General features: G+C 44.8%; 1 protein-coding gene across 2 annotated transcripts in view; it reads right to left on the bottom strand.

Annotated features, from left to right (window-relative positions):
* Window positions 1-225: 225 nt before the first annotated feature.
* The window catches only part of VSIG4 (V-set and immunoglobulin domain containing 4), a 32,196-nt gene continuing 15,141 nt past the window's right edge, over window positions 226-17,280 (bottom strand). Inside the window, exons 1-9 of one of the 2 annotated variants that reach the window (XM_074962379.1) lie at window positions 16,361-16,605; window positions 15,982-16,197; window positions 11,420-11,776; window positions 6,983-7,264; window positions 6,572-6,649; window positions 5,835-5,903; window positions 4,894-5,007; window positions 3,458-3,479; window positions 226-1,175 (exon numbers count right to left, since the gene is read on the bottom strand). In XM_074962379.1, the coding sequence (XP_074818480.1) occupies window positions 962-1,175; window positions 3,458-3,479; window positions 4,894-5,007; window positions 5,835-5,903; window positions 6,572-6,649; window positions 6,983-7,264; window positions 11,420-11,776; window positions 15,982-16,036 (1,191 nt within the window). In that variant the 5' untranslated portion in view covers window positions 16,037-16,197; window positions 16,361-16,605 and the 3' untranslated portion in view covers window positions 226-961. Of the gene's footprint in view, window positions 1,176-3,457; window positions 3,480-4,893; window positions 5,008-5,834; window positions 5,904-6,571; window positions 6,650-6,982; window positions 7,265-11,419; window positions 11,777-15,981; window positions 16,198-16,360; window positions 16,606-17,280 lie in introns of those variants that run through there. The other variant, XM_074962378.1, reaches the window with a different exon arrangement.

Below are 17,280 nucleotides of genomic sequence, written 5' to 3'. Positions count from 1 at the left end.
TCAAGCACTTGCTATGTTCAAGGCACTTTACAAACATGAAAGCCTCACAACATCCCTGTGAGATAGGTCAGTATTAATATCTCCATTACACAGATAAATAACTGAAGCAGTCAGATTGAGACACATACCAAAGGCCACACACTAAGCCGGTGTCAGAGCCTGTATTAAAACTCAGGTTCCCACTTCTGGTTCCCAAACCCTTGCTCATATTACTAGACCACCCCTTTCTTTCCCCTCTAAGCTCTGACTCAGGATGACAAAGTTCTGCAACATTTCTATTATATTGTGTCCCCACCCTAAAGTCAAGCTGTAATGTTTTCCCCAACACCAACTCTGATTTTCCAGAAGAGAGGCAGGAAAGAAAGATGCCATTCCTTCTTCTAGCAAACAATCAGCTCCAATCTGACACGCCCTGGACATCAACCAAACCCTTACGGTCCTTTTACCACCCCACCCCAAATCTTGGGGAGAAGACCTGAGTGCAAATAAGATGTAAAATCAGTGGTTTAATTGTAGTGGAGGAAACCAGAGAACTTTCCTCCTTTTAACAAAGTTCCCTGGCCCTAAGCATTCAGTAACTTTCTAGCCAGGGAACGTACACTTACCATTATAGATCTTTTTATTGTTTTCATTGTAACATACCTAACAAATGATAATCTACTATTTACCTTGATCTCCAGCTTCAAGACTTTTGTGGAGCCCTTTTAACCCTGACCCCCCCTCCTCCAGGATGCTCACAAATTAATCACTGCATAAAACAGTTAGCTAACAAAGGCCAGAGCTCAATTTGCTGAAGAAGCAGAAGGTGACACAGTTCCCCTTGAACAAATAAAGGAATGAGTTTAGAATATTTATCAGAGGAGAAGACAGATGGGAAAGAGGGTGTCCCTTGGTGAAGGGTCACTGTTCAAGCTCTCCAGCTCTATCTTCTGACTCCTGCTTGCATGAAAATGCTGGTTCCCTACTGAACATCCCCCACTTCATATTCAGATTCCATTGCGTTCAGAAGGATCTTGTATTCAATGTTTTCCTTTATGCTTATTGTCTCATAGTCATTCTCTTTCATAGGCTCTGGCATGTAGTAGTTTTTGACCTTGGGTTTTTCCTCCTCATACGTGCATTTGCCATTGACTCCTGAACAAGTCTGTCTTCTCGCATCATTCCTCGTGTTTTGACTGAAACAAAAGTCCAACATAGAATCATAGAATATCAGGGTTGGAAGGGACCTCAGAAGGTCATCTAGTCCAACCCCCTGCTCAAAGCAGGACCAATCCCCAATTAAATCATCCCAGCCAGGGCTTTGTCAAGCCTGACCTTAAAAACTTCTAAGGAAGGAGATTCCACCACCTCCTTAGGTAACGCATTCCAGTATTTCACCACCTCCTAGTGAAAAAGTTTTTCCTAATATCCAACCTAAATCTCCCCCACTGCAACTTGAGACCATTACTCCTTGTCCTGTCATCCGCTACCATTGAGAATAGTCTAGATCCATCCTCTTTGGAACCCCCTTTCAGGTAGTTGAAAGCAGCTATCAAATCCCCCCTCATTCTTCTCTTCCACAGACTAAACAATCCCAGTTCCCTCAGCCTCTCCTCATAACTCATGTGTTCCAGTTCCCTAATCATTTTTGTTGCCCTCCGCTGGACTCTCTCCAATTTTTCCACATCCTTCTTGTAGTGTGGGGCCCAAAACTGGACACAGTACTCCAGATGAGGCCTCACCAATGTCGAATAGAAGGGAACGATCACGTCCCTTGATCTGCTGGCAATGCCCCTACTTATACATCCCAAAATGCCATTGGCCTTCTTGGCAACAAGGGCACACTGCTGACTCATATCCAGCTTCTTGTCCACTGTAACCCCTGGGTCCTTTTCTGCAGAACTGCTGCCTAGCCATTCGGTCCCTAGTCTGTAGCGGTGCATTGGATTCTTCCGTCCTAAGTGCAAGACTCTGCACTTTTCCTTGTTGAACCTCATCAGATTTCTTTTGGCCCAATCCTCCAATTTGTCTAGGTCCCTCTGTATCCTATCTCTACCCTCCAGCGTATCTACCACTCCTCCCAGTTTAGTATCGTCTGCAAACTTGCTGAGGGTGCAATCCACACCATCCTCCAGATCATTTATGAAGATATTGAACAAAACCGGCCCCAGGACCGACCCTTGGGGCACTCCGCTTGATACTGGCTGCCAACTAGAGGAAGGAGCCAGGGAGACTCAACATCTTCAGATTCTGATCTCACTTACACCAGAACAGTGTAAATCCAGTGTCATTCCACTAACTTCAGTGGAGTAACTCTGGATTTGCAGTGGGGTATTTGAGATCAGGCTCTGGTCCTCTGCTTTTAAATGACAGAGGAATATTAGCTGTGGAATAACAAGACTCCTGATACTAATCCAGGGACATTATGGGAGGCTGTGCAAGTTGTCTTAAAGAGACAAGCAACATTGATGAGAGAGTCACATACAAAAGAAGAGGCAACCAAGAACAATCAGCAAAGAATTTGGCCCTAAAGTTAGCTGACATTACCACACTGACCTCAATGGGGCTACACCCGTGGGAAATTTGGCTGTTGGAGAATAAACAATAGAACAAATAGTGGACAAATTGCAACCCATGGACCAAATGCACCTGATAAAGTTCCCCAAGGTGGCCTATGACTGGTCACATCTTTACAGTGAAGGTGCAACCAACAAAGAGAAGTCCCAGCATGCAGTGCACAATATTGGTCAGAGTTAGACCTTATTTTAACATACTGCTGTACAAACTTCAGTGACAGAATAGCACCTGGGCAAATTTCACTGGCAGAATACCACACTGCAACATACACTCTTATGATCGCTTTCATTGGCATCTGGATAAGCAGCTCCCACATTACGCATTGTTTTTATTGTCGGGGCCTTTAAATTGGCAGCTTGTCTTGTGTATGTTTGTTAGTGAATGGAAGAGTAGGACACAGGGATTCAAATTTAGGATTAGGATGGTCCAGGAAGAAATACCAGGGAGTAATGGAAAGAGGTTCAGCAAAGGACAGTTTTGGATGAACATCATGAAATGGTTCTCGACTGGGACACCCATTCAACTGGGATACTATCCCAAGGGAAGAACCAGAAATTCCTGTTCTTTAGATTCTGGACAAAACACTGGGAATTCACCACAGAGGACAATCATGCACTGGTCTCTTTGGTGAAGGAACAGAGGAGCCAATAGTTCTTTTCCAACTCTAATTTTGGTGTGATTCTAAGATATCATTCAAGAACATTTCTGTCGCTGTTCCCTATGTGAATAACTAAACCTTCATGCTGTCAATCACATACACCATTAAGATATTCAAACCTCTCCTTTTGTAGAACGAAAGAGGACATTCATTCTTCACTTGGCAAATAGTTTTCCTGCCACAAAAGTCAATAGTACAACCCCAGAAGTTTTCTCAGCATGACAGGTGATGAATCTTACTCACTATGTTACTTCGTACTGATTATCTGAAAAAAAGAATAAAACACAAATGTGAAAATTTTGTATTTTTATTACCCCACAGAGAAAATCAGTTTTATTTAAAAAAGGTGATCTTTGCAAAAAGATTTAATAATGATAAATGGAACTTTCATAGCACTGTATAAAGTTTTCATAGTACTATACAGACATTAATAAATCCACTCAAGCACCCTGCTAAGTACATTTTTTGTTCCCATTTTACAGATGGGAAAATGGAGGCACAGAGTGGTTAAATGACCAGCTGAAAGTCACAGCTGACCTGGGATTAGAAACCAGCAGTTCTCACCTCCCAGCCTTGTGTTCAGCCCATTACATCTCACTGCCCCTCCCCAGCTGATATTTCTATACAACAATTATATATTCATAACTATCTGGCTTTGAAATTCCCATTTCTGAAATGAACACTAGAAAGCTCTTACTATTGGGTCTGGATGTATTGTGCCTGCCCAGCTAAGGAGCAGACACTAAAGTGGATTTAGCCTCTGGTGACTGGTTATCTGGGGCGCAGATTCTCTGTGTCCTGCTCATGACCGCTCTTGGTCTCTTGTATGCAGGCAATGGCTCCACCAAGTGAGGCGAGAGGAAGCGGTTACCCCCTGATTCACCAGTAGGATCCATGCTGAGCTAGTCTCAGCTAGGAGTCACCTGTTCAAGTTCTACAGTCAGTAGGATATGTGCTGCGGATTGGTGTCAATTGGAAGCTGCTTTTAGAGAATGGAACCATTCTGATTTCCTAGCAACCATCTCTGGAGCACACACTTGCAAGATGTGCATTCACAGTCCTGCAATGGATAGGCAGAGTACACTCAGTTCAGTGCTCATAGGAAATCTAGGAAGGCAGGCACTGTGATTATGATTACCTTGTCCATTCCCTTCCTTGATAGAACATGCCTGCCCCCATGTGTTCAAATATGAGAAGTGACTCATTTTCCTTTCTTTGTATTGCATCAGTATTCTAATTTGGGTCCAGCTCATTCCTTCCAGTCTATATGCTGGATGGAGGAAAGCTGCTTAGAATATTATTTCTTCTTACTGAATTTCCATGTATGTAAGCTAGGCCAGTGAGTAGCCTGTGGGAGTGCAATGTGACTACTGGCCTGCTGGGAAGACCCTATCTGTCCGGAGTGAGTTACACCTAATCCTCAGGAGAAAAATCACACACATCCAAGAGAACACTCCCCATCCCATCCTCCACTTGCACACACACATCACTCCCATGACCTCAGACCACATTTCTCTCAAACGCCTTGAGCAAACATCTTAAGGTTTTTAAAGCAGATCTCAAAACTGCCTCTGCTAACCGTTGGCAGAATATTGGCCCCCTCCCCCAGAAATCCTCAGCAGTAGAGTCAGCCTGATCACCCAGAGCAGCCCTGAGCTTCCCCAGCATACCCCACTCACCCTCCTTGGTCTTTCTCCTGCACAAGACGACAGCGACGACGACAATAACCACAGCCACACAGAGCACAACGATCAGGATGATGAGATAGAGGGGCAGGCGGGTCCTCTGGGGGCCTAGATCAAAACAGCAGAAGCTGAGGTTTCAAGCAAGGAAGGAGTTCTGCTTTTTAATTAACAACAACAGCCACAACCATGATGATGGACCTTTCCCTTGGGAGCTGAATGTACTGGCCTGGGTTATTATGTGGTTTATGGTTGTGTCCCTTTACTGAGTCAGCCAGCTGGGCCGAAGGGGCTCACAGCAGAGTTAGTGGTTCAGTCCGATCTGCTGTCTCACAGCTGGAGTTCCTGCACTTGCCTCTTGCTGTGACATTGGGGCTTATTGTAGTTCAAGGTCAGCATCTCCACTCAGAGATGAAAGGAAGCCCCTGCTGACTGAGAAAGTAGGAGCTGTGCAGAGCAGAGCTGTGCAAAACGTTCACATCCAAACATCAAACCATATGAAACTCATCTAGTTTGGGGCCTCATTAAAACTCTAGTTTCAGCCCAACTCATCCAAAGAGTCACCAAGGTTCACAGACATTTTGAGACTCGCTGGGTTTTTTCTCAGAAAATCACTAGATATCTACTGTTTCACTGAAAAAACTAAGTAAATCATGACAGTTCCAGCTGACTTTAACTTTGAGATTTTCAGTACATTTGAATTCTGAAACTCAAAGCAAACATCAGGATTTGGACAAACCCACATGGGCTGGAAGCTGGGAAGGAGGTGCTATTGAATGGACCATCTATACACACAGAGAAGCAAAGTGTGAGACTCTGCATTTTTTTATGCCAACAGTTCTTTTCCCTGCAACAAAATCTATTGGCAGGTGTCAGCGTAGAACCTCCAGCTTGACTCCTTTCCCTCCCTGCCAGCTGCTCGGAAGGTCTCCCCTTACCTATTGTCACTTCTTGCCTTACTAGAACTCGCACGTCACTCCCAGTTGCCAGTGCTGTTGTGATCAGATCTGCAAATCAAGCAAGGTTCAGGTGATCATAATGGTGTACGAGCCATTCAGCATTAGAAAGAAATCTGATTCTGGTCTATGAAGCAGCTGCAGGACTGAGGGCATTTCCCTGTTTAGCCTAATAAGCCAGTGAAACAAACCCTTTAGAGCCAGTGCTGATTTACCTGCCAGGGTGATGGTCCCTTCTGGATTCAAAAGGAAAGGCCCTGCTGTGATACCTTTGAACTTCTGCAGAGTGGTTGTTTGGCATGTTTCTGCAACATACTGAGCCCTCCAAAACCACTGGGGTGATAGGGGCAGGATTAATGCCTCTGATTAACTTATGCGTAACCAAATGGAGCTAAGGAAATCCATAACTCCCCTAGGCATGTCCTCCCAAGTGGGAGAATAGCTGCCATCCCATGGAGGCTGTAACCAAGTAGTCCAGCAGCATGAGAATATGTTTCCCAAGGAGTAAGGGAGAGAGGAGCTGGAAGTCACCGAGGGTAGCAGAGGTCATTTCCAGGAAGCCATGTGCCTCAGCAGCCTACAGACCATCTGCTAAAAACTGGCTGCAAATGAGGGGACATGTCACATCATCAGCTCATCTTCTGTACCAACCACAATGAAAATATCACTTCACGTCCAGTCTCCAAGCTGCTTCCGATTCAGTGCAGAGCAGGCCTTACCTCTCCCTGGGATGGGTGTGGCCGTGGTGTTCGCCTTGGTCTCAGAGCTGAGTACTGTGGTTGCTGGTTTTGTGTGGTCTGAGAGAGAAATGACCACACATCAGATTCTGCTACTACTTCAATTTACAAACTGGATAAATATAAAATCTTTAGGGGGAAGTTGGAAGCCTCCCATAATGTACTTTACTGTACAATGCTATCCCACTGGAGGGTACATGACATTTCTATGACCCCAGCCAGTGAGCTGAGTGATCCTAAAGCATGTGGATTGACAGCCATTGTTGTTTTAACCTAGCGAGTGTCACTATAAATGTCTAATCCTTTTAAAAACCCTCGAAGCCATTTGCCTCATTATCATCCTGCAGCTGGGAGTGTCTCAGAGACCACCAAGCACTAGTCTGGGGCACTTACCCCTCACAGTCAGCTGCACTGCATCACTCTGCTTTATGACTTGTGAGCTTGCTCTGTTTTCTGCTTCACAGTAATATTTCCCCGTGTCAGACGCTTGCAGAGACTCAAACATGAGTACAGCGTGATTGCTCACAGGCACTGCATTTCCTCCTGGCTCTCCCTTGAACCATCTGTAGACGATGGGTGGGGACCCATTGGCAGAGCAGGTCAGGCTTGTCCTAGCCCCTTTTGGTACAGTGAATCCCAGATTGCCTGGTCTGATGACAGGTTTAGTCACTGCAACTGAAAGGGAGAGGGAAAGGGATTTGGGTCAGTAGTTAAGAACTCCATAGCATTCATCACCACACAATTTTAACAGGGTTCCATGCCCCCTTTTTTGGTTTATGTCCTACCTCCAGTCTCACATTTGGACCACAGTATGTTTTTGGAGCAGTCAGCCATTTTGAAAAAAAAATATACACATATTTATGGGGAACATTAGGGCTGTGTGTGTGTGTGTATGTGTTTTAACATGTGAAGGTTACAAGAGAATAGGGTTTATTTACACATTCTTAGAGAAAAATAATTTTATAGGCATTTTTAAGCGGATTATCACCAAGTGATAAAGAAAGGAAAAATGTTAGAAAAGCGAGAATTTTAAAACTGCAAAAAAGAAATATGTTAACAGGTCTTTTTAGAGAAAACAATTATGAAGTTTTTGAATGAAAGGTATTAAATATATCAATTTTAGAAGAAAATTTTCTTTATGCACTTATATTATTTTGCCATAAAGTCTGAAAAAGAATTGTGTGCCTTTTGAAATGAAGAATAGAGCATGCATTTTAAGAGAAAGTAAACAAGACAAAAAGTGAGAGAGAACAGCTGAGAAAAGCACAAGCATCTTAGCCTGTTACAGAAAAAGGAAAAATAAAGGGAGAGAGAAAGATGTAAAGCATCAAGAAGGCCTCTGTCACTGAGCACATGGCAAAGAGAAGAGAAAACCACCTAACCCCTGCAGCTACCTCTAGACAAATGCCAACAATTCTGGGGGACAAGCTGGTGAGGTAATATCTTTTAATGGATCGACTTCTGTTACTGAGAGAGACAAGCTTTTGAGCTACACAGATCTGGTCCCTTGAAATATGTGTTAACTACTCATGCTACACAATCTATTCCACCTTGTGTTTAGCTGTGACATTCTGAGTTAATTTCACAGACCTGAAGATGTTTACAGGCTAAGAGGCTTTTGCTTTTTTGGGCTGTTCTCTCTCACTTTGTGTCTTGTTTATCTTCTCTAATATACATGCTCTATTCTTTATTTCAAAAGACATACAATTATTTATCACACTTTTTTACAAAGTAACCTAAATGCATAAAAAATATTTTTCCTAAAAACTAATATTTAATACCTTTATTTCTAAAAAATGCATAAAAATATTTTTCTCTTAAAAGATTTCAACATATTTAAGGGACTTTTCTCTTTTTTGGAATTTTAAAACTCTCTCTTTTTGGACATTTTTCCTTTCTTTATCACTTTGCCATAATCCTTGTTATTTTGTAAATTATCTAAAAATGTTTATAAAATTATGTTTCTTTAAAAGTGTCTAAAATACTTATTTTCTTCTAACCTTAACATGTAAAAACACACACACAAACAACCCTAAGGTTACCCAGGAAAGTTTTTTTTTCAAAATTGCCAACTGTGCCAAAAGTGAACGTGTACGAATAGGAGACGGGGGCAGAACGTAAACCAAAAGAGGGGCATGGAAACCTGTCAGAATTATGTGGTGACAATTGCTATAGAGTTCTTAAGTATGTAGGTCTGAATTATCCCAACACTGGGGCAGTATTTGATCTGGGAGTTTATTATATATTTAGGGGACAATATGGGCCAGATCTGGATTTCATGTCTGTTCCAATGCAGGGTTCAGGCCTTTCTCCAGAGTGACGTAGTTCATTGCCTGCTCACGTTCTGCTTAGTTCACGGCTGCCCAGGGACTGCTTTGCACCAGCTATGCTAGTGCAATATGGCTGCCCGGAATACCCCCAGCACAGACGGCTTTCTTTGGCAGATGCTGAGCTATCTCTCTGCCCTGTCATATTTGCTCACCACCCATGGAAGGAGTTGTGATGAATCTGCTAAGCAGGGAACTACCCATTCCCATCAACCACCTCCCCAACACACATCATCTTCCACAGGCCAGGAAGGAGGAAGGGGCAGGAATTCTATTGAAAGAACGGACCAAGGAAGTTCTCTGGCCCTTCTGCAGAAGGGGTGGCGGCATGGCCAGTAGCAGCAGGGAAGCCTGAGGCCCAGGGAAATGCCCAGGAATTATGTACAGAGCAGGCTGCACAGAAACTGGGAGACCACATGTGGAACAGGGTGTGACTGCTGGACATTGCACCTGGAGCAGGTCTGTGTAGGACAGGACTTGTGGGACAGCAACAAAGGCTGGGCAGAAAGCCAGTGCAGAGGGGCCTCAGTGAGACATACACCACCGAATGATCATGGCCTGGAAACCTGCAAACTTCTATTTGGTTTGAACAGAAGGCTGGACTGGAGAGAACAACTCAGGCAGTCGACCTGAAGAATCCTAACCCTTGATGTGATTCCCCTCCCCAACCTCCTACAACCATAAGAACAGCTATTGCCTCACTTTGAGTTAGAAGTGTTTAAGCCTTGGTATCTAGAGTATTTTCAAACTTTCCCTTTCTTGCGAGCCCTAATCAAATACCCTTTCACTTTAACCATGTGTCTGAGCAGTTGCCGGTGTACCCACCAGGGCAAGTGCCTAAAAGGCCTAGCTGCTGAAGTGCCTTCAGGGCTTGCCCTGGCATCGCAGTACACCTGGCAGGCTACTAACACCTTAGTGTTCCATAGTACTGAATAGCTACACCAATTAGAGTTTTCCTGGGGATGCTGTTGCTGGGGATGATCTGGAGTGGGGAGAGAGTATAGCTGGGGTCTGCCCCATCACAGGCATGAATTCCATCCTCTGGCTTGTTTCCCCCTCATTAGGGTGGGCTAGTGCCAGTTAGGGTTGCCAACTTTCTACTCGCACAAAACAAAACACCCTTGCCCAGCTCCTGCCCCACCTCTGAGGCCCTGCCCATGCCCCGCCCCTTCTCTGAGGCCCCGCCCCTGCTCACTCTGTTGCTCGCTCTCCCTACTCTCACTCACTCGCTCATTTTCACCAGGCTGCCTCAGGGGGCTGGGGTGCGGGAGGGGGTGAGCGCTCCAGCTGGGGTTGCTAGCTCCAGTGTGGGGGATGAGGGATTTGGGGGTGCAGGAGGGGGCTCCGGGCTGGGGGGGGTTGGAGCCAAGGGGTTCGGAGTATGGGAAGGGGCTCCTGGCTGAGGCAGGGGGTTGAGGTGTGGGAGAAGGTAAGGGCTCTGGGCTGGGGGTGCGGGTTCTGGGGTGTGGCCAGAAATGAGGGGTTCAGCGTGTGGGAGGGAGCTCCAGGCTGGGGCAGGGGGTTGGGGTCCAGGGGGGTGGGCTCTGGCTGCGGGTGCAGGCTCTGATATGGGACCAGGGATGAGGGATTTGGGGTGCAGGAGGGGGCTCCGGGCCGGGGGGTTTGGAGTGAGGGAGGGGGCTCTGGGCTGGGGCAGGGGGTTGGGGGTGTGTGTGGGCTCCGGCTGGGGGTGCGGGCTCTGGGGTGGTGCAGAGGATGAGGGTTTGGGGTGCAGGAGGATGCTCTCGGCTGGAACTGAGGGGTTCAGCGGGCAGGAGGGGGATCAGGGTTGGGGCAGGGGGTTGGGGTGAGGTGGGGGGGTGAGGACTCCAACTGGGGGTGCCATTTTTGGGGTGGGGCTAGGGATGAGGGGTTTGGGATGCAGGAGGGTGCTCTAGGCTGGGATTGAGGGGTTTGGAGGGTGGGAGGGGGGATCAGGGCTGGGGCTGGGGCAGAGGGTTGGGGCCTGGGAGAGGGTCAGGGGTGCAGGCTCTGGGTGGTGCTTACCTCAAGCAGCTCCCGGAAGCAGTGGCATGTCCCCCCTTCAGCTCCTACATGGAGGCACAGGCAGGCAGCTCTGCGCACTGCCCTGTCCGCAGGTGCCACCCCCACAGCTCCCATTAGCTGTGGTTCCCTGGCTGCCCCTACACATAGAAACCAGAGCAGGGACATGCTGGCTGCTTCCTGGGAGCCAGGCGGCGCAGAGACTAGCAGGGAGCCTGCCAGCCCTGCTCCGCGGTACTGCCAACCGAACAGTCAATGGCCTGGTCAGCAGTGCTGACCAGAGCTGCCAGGATCCCTAGCTGCCAGTGCAGTGAGGAAGAGGCATGTAGCTCCAGAATCCATGGGAAATGCTGGCCCCAACGCTGTGGATGTGGGAAGTCAGTGTGGCATGGAAGTCCATCTGCATAACCCCATCCCCAAAAGATATGTAGCCAGCTCAGTCAAGTGCTTTATGACTGACAAAAGCTACAAAGGTGCAAGGGTTTATTACTGGATTTACCTTTAACAACCTTAACTGTAGTGGTTCTCTCCCTTGTTAGCAGGCTGTTGTTCTGGGCTCTCCAGGTGACTTTGCAAGTGTAGTGTCCACTGTCTGGTATTTCAAGCTTCTCAATTTCAAGAGAGACATCCCCTGGCCTGTATTTTGGGATGCTGAGCCTACCTCTGTACCGTGACAACATGATGTGATCACCAGAGCTATCCCTTCGAAAGACGGTGGCAGGGCTTTGATCTCGGTCCAGGGTCCAAATGACTGTTTGCTGCACAAAGTCCTGGGAAGGCACGTAGACACATGGCAAGGTGATGGAACTCTTCCATGTCCCTTTAATGTCGTGGGGGCCAGTCAGTTCCAGCATGGCTGCAGAAAGCAGGAAAGGAGGAATGGAAATAAAAGAGGAAAGAATATCAGTAACACCAAACCATGCTGGATGCACCACCAGGCTGAGTTCACCAAGCCACAGACACAGACAGTCACTCCCGACAACCATCTTATATGTGCTGTTTTTTATTACCATCTGAATCCAGGATGGTCAGTCAGACCACTGACTGCAGCTTCTTCCAGCTCCCTGGTTATTTTTGTTGCTCTTCTCTGAACTCACTCCCATTTTCAGTACCTTTCTGCTGAGATGTAGTAGATCTGAATGTAACATCCCAGCTGTGCTGACCACAGGTCCACAGAAAGGAGCACCATTACCTCCTTTTCCTAGGACTGTGGTTACATATTCATATTACCTCTAAGTACAACTGGTTGTTTTGGATCTTTCAGCTCCAAGGAGTTCCTTAGTGTTCTGCTTGGACTAGGGTGACCAGATGTCCCGATTTTGTAGGGACAGTCCTGATATTTGGGGCTTTTTCTTATATAGACACCTATTACCCACCACCCCCATCCCGATTTTTCACACTTGCTATCTGGTCTCCCTAGCTTGGACATGGGGCCCCAATACTCTACCATGCAGGTTCCTTTCACAACATGACTAGCCACTGCTCCTCCCACCCCTTCACACACACCTGTCTATCATATATGGGAGGAAGGAGGAAAAAAAAGTCATTCCCACTGTTCTAATGCCTTTAACGTATTTAGGGCCAAATTCTGCATTTAGTTACACCAAGGAAATCCAGACTGTAGTAGGTTTACTCTGCATTTACACCAGTATACCTGAGATGAGAACCTGCCCTTTTGTCTCAATATTCAATCTTGAACTTTGAAAACAGAGATGGAAAGTTTCCCAGCTCTTAAAGTTTCCATTGGAGCATTTCCATTTGTTTCTCAAATATTGTCCAGAGTCTTGCAATAGTTTTCCTTGAATATTGTGAAATTCTTATTAACAGCTATGAATGTATTTTGTATTCTCTCAGCGTTGGCCTTTTAAAATCCGGATGTCCAGTGTCTAAGGCATTAAAGGCATAGAAGCTATCTGTGTTGTGCAAACAAAATACCAAATAAATACAATGCACCAGATCCTCAGCTGGTATAAATCCGTGTAGCCCTATTGAGACAAATGACTCTACTGAGATCAATGGAGCTACACAGATTTATACCAGCTGAGGATCTGGCATCTACACATTACATGCAGCAGAGGACTGTGAATACCCATGTCTAGGAATCAGTTATGGAGAATTATTGGGAAAACTAGAACAATGAGCAGAAGCAAGATTAAAAGGGAGAGTCTTGGTTATCATCTAGACCAGGGCAATGTCACTAAGAGTCATTATCAAGCTGTTGGTACTAAACAGTTCTTTGGCCTGCATTATGTGAAAGTTGGTGGTGGGTCTCTGCCAGCTTCTTATCATAGGTGACCACATCCCCAGCATTGCCATGCCAATTAGTACTTCTTGCCTGCTTGCTGGAAGTCTCCCCAGAGAAGCCAAGGTTGAACACTCACAGATTCCCCTCGCATCCTACAAGTCACAGATGTTCCAGACCAACCGACATGACGAGGAGTGTTCATGGAGTTTGGGCTGCAGGACATGGGTCCTCTACCACTTATAACAAACCTCAGACATGCTGACATTATTTGAGATAACGTGCCTGGGCAGATGCAAAGACTGGGATGCATTCTTTGGGAACTATGTCTACTTCAATCATAATGAAAGCCCTGGTGTCAGATTCAGAAAAGATTCACTTTGAATATTGCAATAATGAGACCTGGAATGGGCGGGGGGGGGGGGGTGGGGGAGGAGGAGGAATACAAATCTGGTCATACAAAGGCCAGATCACTGACACTGATTTTCAGAAATTTTATGAAAAGTCTCCTAAACAGAACACAATGCAACAACAAGGAAAAAACAACAAGAAAATACTCTAAACTTTGTCCAAAAAATGACAAGAAGCAAACGAACCACAGGAGCTAGCTGGATACAAATAGAAAACTTGAAAACAGGAAGTGGTGAGCATGGTAGCTCTAAATGGAACCTTTTCCAGCTGGGAAGAGCTTAGCTTCAGAGTCAGCTTTGGGGGTTGTTCTTTTATTTATACTGTGAACTGGAGCGGAGTGAAATATATATAATATATTGCAAATGTTTTGAAAGTCCAAGTTATCTTAGAAATGAAGAATGACACAGCTGGGCTCAAAGGGGGCTGGGCCTTTTAGGGGAGTAGGCTAGGAAAAAACAAATATGATTTAAGGAAGACAGAAGGAAAATAACCATGTTGGAACGGAAGAGCTGAAGTCTAACGTATATGCTGAATGGAACAGCCCTGCAGTATGCTCAGTAGTAGCTGGTCGTGTAATCTTCTCAGCTTGTATGAGTTGAACAGGGTCAGATTTGGGAGAGCTCCAAGAAATGTAGAGTCTATATTGGGGATTTACAGAACAGTAACCTGGTCTTTTGCTCTTGGTAAAGAGGGACATGTTTTTATGAAAAAACTTGCATTGTCCTACCTACCTAGCTGTATTTTAAGGAACCTATATGCTTTGCCCCACCCCTACCCCCTTTCTGGTAAAGTTAACTGGAAACTTATCAACCTTTACTCCATATTTCCCAGCATGTGCATTGTTGCTTCGTGCTGTTAAACAGCTGCTGTGTTTCAGCCCAGAGCTTGCTGCATTTTGCAGAGTGATACAATTACTATATCCCAAATGAGAGACAACTAGCTGTAATGGGATAAACAGAGCAAAAGAAAACTGATGCTGAAACATTTCTGAATAGGAAATATTTCCTACCAGTGAGAGATGTTTAACTGGGTTGTAGCTTCCCAAGGGAAATTATGGGGTTCCCATCACTAGAGGGATTTAAAAGTAAACTGGTCAAAACCATGGAGAATGTATTTTAGAGAACATTCCTCCATTGATCAGAGGAATGGGTTAGCTAACCTTCTAAAATAGTACAAATTTTCAAACTTTTTCATTTTCTGGACCATTCCATAAGAGTGGAACAATCTCTTTTAGACCCTCTCCCCTCCTCCTCTCCCAATCCCCCACATTCCTAGTGGCATAAAATTGCTCCCTGAATCTCTGGTTTCATACAGTAAATCTGTGAACTGGGACAAGAATTCTTTGGGGAGGTCCAGATCTGCATCTGGTCTTCTTGGTTCATGGCCATCTTTATAAGATGAAATCCAACCAGAGCACTGGATCAGAACTATGGGCAGGTTTGCATTTGGAGCCACAATCCTTATCTCATCTCCAAGTTCTGTGAGTCACTCTTCCAGTTTATCAGATAGCCGTCCAAATTTCATAAATAGTCTGAGAACTGCAGCATCTCATTAGCAAATGGCTTCAGAATTTTCCTCAAAGTCCAGCTTTTACTTTTCGAAAAGGTCCCCTTTTCTGAAAGCTTCCTGTTACTTTTAACTCAGTTTAAAACAGAACTCCAAGTAAGCAACTGAAATAGGAGTTCACAGACATCTAAACTTCTTCTACTTTTGTATAACAAACCCACCTTCTTTTCTAAAACATGGGAGTAATTCTGGGCTTCCACGCACACCTTTCAAATCAGTATCAACATTTTCCCCTTATCCTGTTTTCCAAGTTCTTCCTAATGCAGTGCAGATTTACTAGTAAAATGCGAGCACATTTCATTTGAAACTGCAGCACTATATAAAATGACAGCTCAGAGTCTGATCTCAATTACATGAGTGTAGCCTAGAATAACAGAGTTATGGAGATCAGAGTCTGTCTGGAGGTGAGCCATGGGTACAGCTATAGCCAGCACTGTAATTACGATACCCACCAGTAGAATTCTGAAAAGTTGTTATGTTCCAAAAGAATGAACATATTCCCACCATACAATGAACTTTTCAGAAACTAAAATGCCAGAGAAAAAACCCTCCCAGTATCCTGAACAATCTTATTTTGTTCTAACTCTGGGCACATTACATCTGACAAATTGTTTAATACTGGGCTGTTCGTTACATTCTCAAAAACATCTCCCAGTTGTATGTGATGCAAAATGACTGTAAATGTATATTAGCTGCAGAACCAAGGTTCTGGTTTTCACCGCATTTTTAATATTTATTCTTCCATCAACATACCTATACGAACAATCAACTAACACACACAGGCATATTCTGCACCTGTAGAGTAACTTTCTCTGAATATGAAAATATTTGCATTTACTCACCATTGCAAAAGATGAAGGAATTCACAAGTGCCACTAGCCACGTTAACTTTTCCATTCTTCACAGGACTGCAGCTACTTCTCTCTTATGCTGAACTCAGTGAGACAGACCCGCTCTGCCAGGATCAGAAGCCAAGTCAGCAACACTTCCTTTTCTTCACTTATTATATCATCTGGGATCTAGCGTGGCTATTGCTGGCTCCTCTCTTTTCCTTCCTTCTTTCACAAAAAATACAAGTTACATTTTACTGGTGGCCGAAGGTGTTGTGTGACTATTCTACAGATAGGAGAGATCCTAACAAAGGATGGAGTTAATAAGAAGATTCTAATATTCTTTTCTTTTCCATTTCATATTTACCTTGAGTCTATCTACTTTGCTTACCGTTCACTTGATTTTTTTTTCAAGTGACTGCTTCCTTTGAGTCTCTTTATGACTTGCTATTTTTTTCTGTCTTCTTCTCTTTCATGTTTTCCATTCTTTTCTCAATGGCCATCTTTATATATATATAAAAACCACACACACACAAACAAAAGAACATTTTTGAGGTTGAAAAGTCAAACACTCCAAAGTTAGGAACTGCCTGAATTAAGATTGTGCACCTGAATTTGGCCTGCTTGACCATATTTATTATGATACAGTCTTTAACTACCTGAGTACATACTATTTTTCTGTCAGAGCCCCTGCCTTATTCAGTGCACAGGATGGATGGTGCTCACTGAAAACTTTATTTTATCCTTACTGTTCAATGTGTGGGCCCCATGCCTTATTTACTGCACACTTTCAAACCCTGCTTTGAAGGCAGAATTATTAATTATCTCCTGGGCTTTTCTATCACAATCGTTTTGGAGTGCTTACCTAATACCCCTGTGATGAGGAACTGAGGAACAGAGAGATTAAGGTCAAAAGAATCCACTAATTTTGGGTGCCCAATTTGAGACACCTAGGACTTGATTTTTCAAAGTCCTTAGCATTACATAGTATGTTCTATGTTCAAAGCACAGCTGCCATTGACTTCAGTTACAGCGGTGAGTGTTCAGCACTTCTGCAAATGGGACCTTGGGTTATCGAGTTAGGCACTCAGAAAATGAGGAACACACAATTGGGGACCACCATGAAAAGTTTGGTTTAAATGACTTTCCTAGAATCACTCAGGAGCTCTGTGGCTGAGGAGGCATAGAATCCTGTTCCTCAGGGCAGCATTTAATTATCTTAACCATGACCTGCTTCTTTCTCTTCCTGCAATGCTCGGCCTTATTCACTACACACTTTCCAGCTTCCATCTTGCAGTTCTCTGACACTTC

This window comes from Natator depressus, chromosome 9, assembly GCF_965152275.1.
Source record: "Natator depressus isolate rNatDep1 chromosome 9, rNatDep2.hap1, whole genome shotgun sequence".
In the NCBI taxonomy this organism is placed as follows: domain Eukaryota; kingdom Metazoa; phylum Chordata; order Testudines; family Cheloniidae; genus Natator; species Natator depressus.
Note: the sequence above shows the minus strand (reverse complement) of the source record. Positions and strands in the feature narration are given on the sequence as shown.